Genomic DNA, 6,025 nt, shown 5'->3' on the forward strand with positions numbered 1-6,025 from the left:
TAGTATTAATATTTATATAATTGATATTTTATACTTGAAGTAACATAACCTCAAAATACACGCATATAAAGAGGCGCGCGAAATATTGAAGTCATGAGAATCACCAGCCCAGCATCGAAATCTGGAAATATTAAAATCCCAATCTCTTCATGTTATTTCAAAACAGATAGATATAAATAGAACCGCCGAAGTGTTCCGACCGGCAATCGTGCACTTTCGAGTTTTCAAATTCACACGAGTAGAAATGGGTTGCGCGCGCAAGCAAGGCATTTATATCGTCTCCTACCATATTCACACGGACTTCGACGTGTCATAGCATTGGACCTAGTCTCGTTTCAGATCTGGGATCACTGGGTTGAGACGGCGTGCGCACGCCACATATGCTCACACGTGCATACAACTTGTACCCTCTGTTGTGCCCAGAATATGCATGGTACCAAAAATATTTTAGGGACTTATTACCTTATTTTTTTTCACAACCCCCCTACAAAAATAAGTACAGTTCTCCCGGGACACCCTGTATAATCATCATTTCGTACACATCGTTCATGAAATTATAATTATTTATTACTATGTTTCGACAGTCTTCAACTCTAGTCCATAATCAGCTGGACGAAATAACGTATTCCTCTTATTTCGCCAGACAGTACCTGGCGAACTAGTCGCGTGCTAATTTCGATTCAATAACTTACGGTCGGACAGCGATGTTTTATGCACGATTCTAGTATTGAGTATTCCAAAAGATTGCGCCACTTTAAATTTTGATAAACTAAATATTTATCTTCATCTAGTTCCCCACTTTTCTTCAGTGATTTTAAGTCTGTTACAACTTTTAAAATACCCTCACGTTTGGAAGATTCCATATTATTACGTATTTGGGTATCAGCTCCTATCCTGTCAAGAATGCTGTCTTTTTTCTTTGGGGTTAGAGACCTTTTCATACCTTGCTTGCCGGCAGCAGTGATCCCAACTTTGGTATGTTAAGCTACTGCGCTTGCCCAGCGCAGCGACTCTCATTAGTCGTTGTTGGCGCGCGATTCAAGCCAGATATAATTAAACATTATTGAAAGTAAAATAGATCATTATGAATTTTACATTAGTAGCAGAAATTACGTAATTAGTAATATAAGGTTAGAACAAAAATACCAATGTGTGTATTTGGTAAATAATAGCACACACTCTTTCAATTCAAAAGATGAATTTATATTTAATTAACAAAGGTTTTTATAGAAAAAAAAATGTTTATTTAACGAGCCCAGTCTATACCGAAATTTTCCAGAGAATAGCCGATTTTTTTTGTACTAGTTGGCCCTGGCTCGATTTTTATTATAAGAAATGATCATTTTTGTTACTTTTTTCTCATTATGAGCGTCATTATGTGAAGTCTCTAAATTAAAAAGAACTGTTCTGAGCTGAAACCTTTATTTTCATGTATTGATCTAGTATTTTTGTTTTTTTCAATAGAAATTTGTACATGAGATGATGCCCATATTTATAAATATTATATTAAATGCTAGAAATATATTTATTAAAAAATTAGATAGTGAAATGTAAGTTAGTCTTTAAAACCAAAAGAAACTATTGATTACAGAATATACACGTTATTATTTTTTTCTCACCTCAAATCACAATTTACGTTATTTCTGATATTAATGTGCAATTTATGATACGTACATATTATTAATCAAACCCGTTTTGAATCGCTCGCCAACAGCGACCAATGAAGGTCGCTGCACCGGGTAAGCGCAGTAGCCAAAATTGGAGTCACTGGCCGGCAGTAACAGGGGTAGCACCACGAAAGAATAAGAAGGAGACCCAACTGCCAGTGGTTAGCCATCTGAAACTGGCAATAGAAACATTACCGTACGTGATATGCACATTACAGGAAGATCTTAGATTTGAGTGCGCATGTGTTCAGTTGTCCTCTTCCTATACATGGAAAAGTGTGCGAGTGAGAAAGTTTGTCAAATTGACGTAAGTTAGATGTTAAATTTCTAAATCATTTCTATTAAAATTAAATAACAGTTAGGTAAAACAATAAAATATATTAGACGTTTATTGTAACCCGGAACTTAACACCTCGTGGCTTAAAACAAATTTCTGACACTTGCATCAAAACAAACAAACAAAACCTCTCAACTGACGTCAATTTGACAAACTTTCTCACTCGCACACTTTTCCATGTATAGGAAGAGGACAACTGCGCACCTGCGCACTCAAATCTAAGATCTTCCTGTAATGTGCGTATTACTTTCGGTATTGTTTCTATTGCCAAGTGGGGGAACGGAGTTAGGTCTCCTTATTATTCCTTCGTGGGTAGCACCTAGAGTTCTTAAATTGCCGAGAAAGTTCAGGTTATATAACCGAGAATATGACAGAATTTTAGAACATTTAAGAATTTATGATTTTCAACAATATTTTTATTGTTCAAGTCTTATCAGCGGTTGAATATAAACTATTTTCTAGCTGAAACATATTCAAGAATTTAAAATATACAAAACAGTAACTTAGACACATGACATTTTCAAAATTCGCTGATTTTTCTTTGACTAATTTTTCATTTCAAATCATTAATATTCAAACATCAGCATTTTAATCTTATTATATTTTTGAAATAGAATATTTTATAAGCGAAATAAAACAATGTTTCGTATGCAAATTTAAAATTTTCAAATGTATTCATTTATTTCGAGCAAAAAAAAGTTTTTCTACTTTAAAAGATAACTCTTTAACAAAATACTGCAATTTTCAACAAAATAATTGAATTCTTAACATAATAGTTGAATATTCAACCTCAAAAGACAAATTGCTCACGAAAAAGTGTCATAGTTTATATTTTAATCTAAAAAGAATTAAATTGATACAACAAAAGAAAAGTATTTTTAACATAAGCCTTCAATAAAAAAATTTTACAATGTAGTTTAACTTTGACCCAAGTAGTTGAGATAAATTTTCAACAACAAAAAAATAGTTTAATTTTCTTTTGAAACAGATTTTAGTCAATTTTTCGCGATTAAAGTATGAATTTTTTAACAAGAAATCATTTTCTACCTAAAAATTTGAATTTTCAATCTAAAAAGACGAATTTTCAACCAAAAAGGATGACTTTTTAAAAAAATGGTTTAATTATGTAGCATCTTTATCCCAAAAAGATTAATTTTGTACTAAATCAGATGAATTTGTAATAAGAAACAGTTTTTTTTAAGTGGAACTTTCATTCAGAAAATATTTCAGTTCATTTTTCAACAACAAAATATAATTTTTAAACAAAAAGTAAATTTTTGACGAAATAGTAAAGTTTTGAAGAAAATAGTACAATAGCTTAATTTTTAATCAAACAGTTGCATTTTTATCAGAAAAAGATCTAATTTCTAATGAATCAGGTAATTTTTTCAATAAAAAAGACAAACTTTAAAAAAAAGAGTGGAATTTTCAACCGAAAAGTTATCGAAAAAAGCTATTTTCTATTAATTAAAGTAAATTCTGAGATTCTCATAAATTCTCAGAGAATTTATTTCTCGGTTATATTCTCATTCTCGTTACCGTTCTCAATATAGGTACTATATTGTAGGTAAAATAAGGTACTATATTAGATGGGCATATGCGAGCTGCAAAAATTATGATTGCAAACAAAATTTCACTCAGTTTATAAACAGGCGTGCGTTAAAATTATAATCATATTATTTTTTAAATAAATATTAACAAATCATAAAATAATAATAGACTATAGGTCAAACATTAATACAATACTTTTTCAACAGTTTACTATGACAGCTATTTATATTTCACATCATACGCCCTTTTTATTTGCCCTTTTTATTTGCGTTGTTCTGTAGAAAAACGGGTTCATAACCTTAATTTCTTCTGGATATCATTTTGCTTTCATATAGCAAAAAAATGCTCTTAGGCAATGTAATTACATGTAAAAATAATCTTTAGACCCCGTATATTAGATTTATTTTGTCATAGTCATAAATATTAGTAATAACTTCGCATAATCTTGAATTTAAATTCGGTTTCCATTTTTTGCGTCTACAATTTATGATCCACATTGACAGTCTTTCTCTTTGTCCTAATAGAAAACGGTAAAGTTTAAATCCATCCTCGCTTCTATTTTTAGAAAACGTAGCACTGCAGCAGACCATTTTTCTTATATTTTAAACTTGATTTTAATTAAAATATACGAAATGCTTATCGCACTGTTTCCCGCGAATTTCCAAGGAAACAGAATGGCGGTTGCATATTCCTGTCTAACATAGTACCCTAGTTTAAAGACATTACGTTTTAGTGTTTGGGGGTAACGCTAGAAAGCGCTGAGAGTTAAAACATTGAATGCGCTTGTGCAACCACTATTTTTTCAATAGAGCATTCTCATTAAGCCATTGCGTATTCTAATATTACGCATGGGCATAGGAAAGAAGGGACTAGGCATGCCATTATGGGGGTGCTGCAACGAGGGGAGAGGTCCGCCATCTTTTGGTGTCCTGCGACAAACATGGCAGCGCCCATATGTTTATATTTTCTTGCACAGTTTGTCAGCATATACCCAACATTAATTACTTCAATGTTATTTTTAAAAATTACTGCAGTTAAATATTAAAAAAAAACAAAATGGTGATTCGTGCAGTGCCTAATTGTTTCGAAAGAACGAGAAAAAGGGGAAAGAAATGGAGAGAGAATCGCTATGGAAAGGTAACCTTTCACAGGCAAGTGTATTTAAAAATAATTCATTTTTTTAAGTACATAAGGTACACTTTTTTATTTCACAATAATAAAAAATGAAATTTAGTTTAAATGTGACAGTTAATGGAAGTATGTTATACTTTATCAGCAGTTTAGAGATACAATTATTGCGAACCTAACCTTACCTACTTTGATCACTATTTTCTTTTTATTTATAATTATATATCAGAATATTAAACGCATACGTGTTGATTTATTCAATTTATTAATTGCATGCTTTTTTAGGATACCAGAACGAGGAAAGAACTACAGTACTGTAAGGCTGAGAGAAAATGCTGTGCCTCAAGTGTGAATATAGTTTAGATATTTTAAAATATTCATTTAATTTTGCCACCTTCTCTGAATTTGCCAATTCTTGATTTGATTAATTCCGCAAAACCATTTGAATTGCAACAAGTATATTCTAAAAATAATGTTGAACAATGTAGCTCACACAAAAATACGGATTTTCCAATGGAGGAGGAGAGTGGACAAAAATTTGTACAGCACGGCATAGAAGAGTCTTGTTTAAATAATACTGAAGTTTGCACCTTGCATGAGAATGGAAACGTGTCGGAGGAGGCAGAAAGAGAAAGTGTTTTACACGTACAAGGTGCATTTAATCCTTCAATATTAGAAGTCATCATAACAGAAGACTCTTATGTGAGTAATGCTCCACCATCGTCCTCAGACAAAAAGGAAGATGTTTTTATGCACTATGGAAGTTTCTGGAGATTTTATTTTATTTTATCTTTTATTTCAATGTTTACTAGGGTTGGTCAAAATAATGGACATCGAAATGAGAAATATATGAAAAAGTAGTGTATTCGTACCCTAAAGAAGTAAAATTAATAATTTAGTGTTGATTGATGAACGCCATCAATTAGCGCGTAAATATATTGTGGTTTAAAAGTTTTTATTTTCATCATTGTTATATTTTCGTGCCTGTCAATTTTCCATTTTTTTGTAGAGTGCCTAACTTTTTCCAAATTTTTACGGCTTTAAATGAGCGCTCTTAAGGCAATCATTTTTATTTACCGTACCCTGTTAAAAACACTTTTAAAATCCACAGGAATTAGGAAACAATTTAAGTAGATGCAGTAAATTTTTAAGGAACTGGGTTTAATATTTTTCTAAATGATGTTTTGTTAAAGTAATTTTTATATGTTTACAAATTATCTTTATCCGGCTGGCTTCAAAAAATCTTTTCTCCATCCAAGGACTTCATAATAGTAAAAATATACTGGAAAACAAATTGGCACGTCTGAAGAATCAAATCTTAGCCAATCAAGTCTTAAAAACA

The 6,025-nt window shown here is 31.5% G+C and overlaps 2 protein-coding genes across 13 annotated transcripts in view; one reads left to right on the forward strand and one right to left on the reverse strand.

Moving 5' to 3' along the window:
• Positions 1–914, reverse strand: part of LOC117174281 (thyroid adenoma-associated protein) — a 398,068-nt gene extending 397,154 nt beyond the window's left edge. For 8 of the 10 annotated variants that reach the window (XR_004467285.1, XM_033363218.1, XM_033363210.1 and 5 more), the window contains exon 1: positions 693–914. Coding sequence is in view for 7 of the 10 variants with exons in the window: in XM_033363218.1 (XP_033219109.1) it covers positions 693–863 (171 nt within the window). In the remaining 3 variants the exon portion in view is untranslated. The remainder of the gene's footprint in view (positions 1–692) is intronic. The other 2 variants (XM_033363212.1, XM_033363209.1) reach the window with 1 other exon arrangement.
• Positions 915–4,485: 3,571 nt separating this feature from the next.
• Positions 4,486–6,025, forward strand: part of LOC117174762 — a 10,475-nt gene continuing 8,935 nt past the window's right edge. For 2 of the 3 annotated variants that reach the window (XM_033364114.1, XM_033364115.1), the window contains exons 1-3: positions 4,486–4,706; positions 4,969–5,031; positions 5,172–5,385. In XM_033364114.1, coding sequence (XP_033220005.1) covers positions 4,612–4,706; positions 4,969–5,031; positions 5,172–5,385 — 372 coding nt within the window. In that variant the 5' untranslated portion in view covers positions 4,486–4,611. The remainder of the gene's footprint in view (positions 4,707–4,968; positions 5,032–5,171; positions 5,386–6,025) is intronic. The other variant, XM_033364116.1, reaches the window with a different exon arrangement.

This window comes from Belonocnema kinseyi, chromosome 6 (genome assembly GCF_010883055.1).
Source record: "Belonocnema kinseyi isolate 2016_QV_RU_SX_M_011 chromosome 6, B_treatae_v1, whole genome shotgun sequence".
NCBI lineage: Eukaryota > Metazoa > Arthropoda > Insecta > Hymenoptera > Cynipidae > Belonocnema > Belonocnema kinseyi.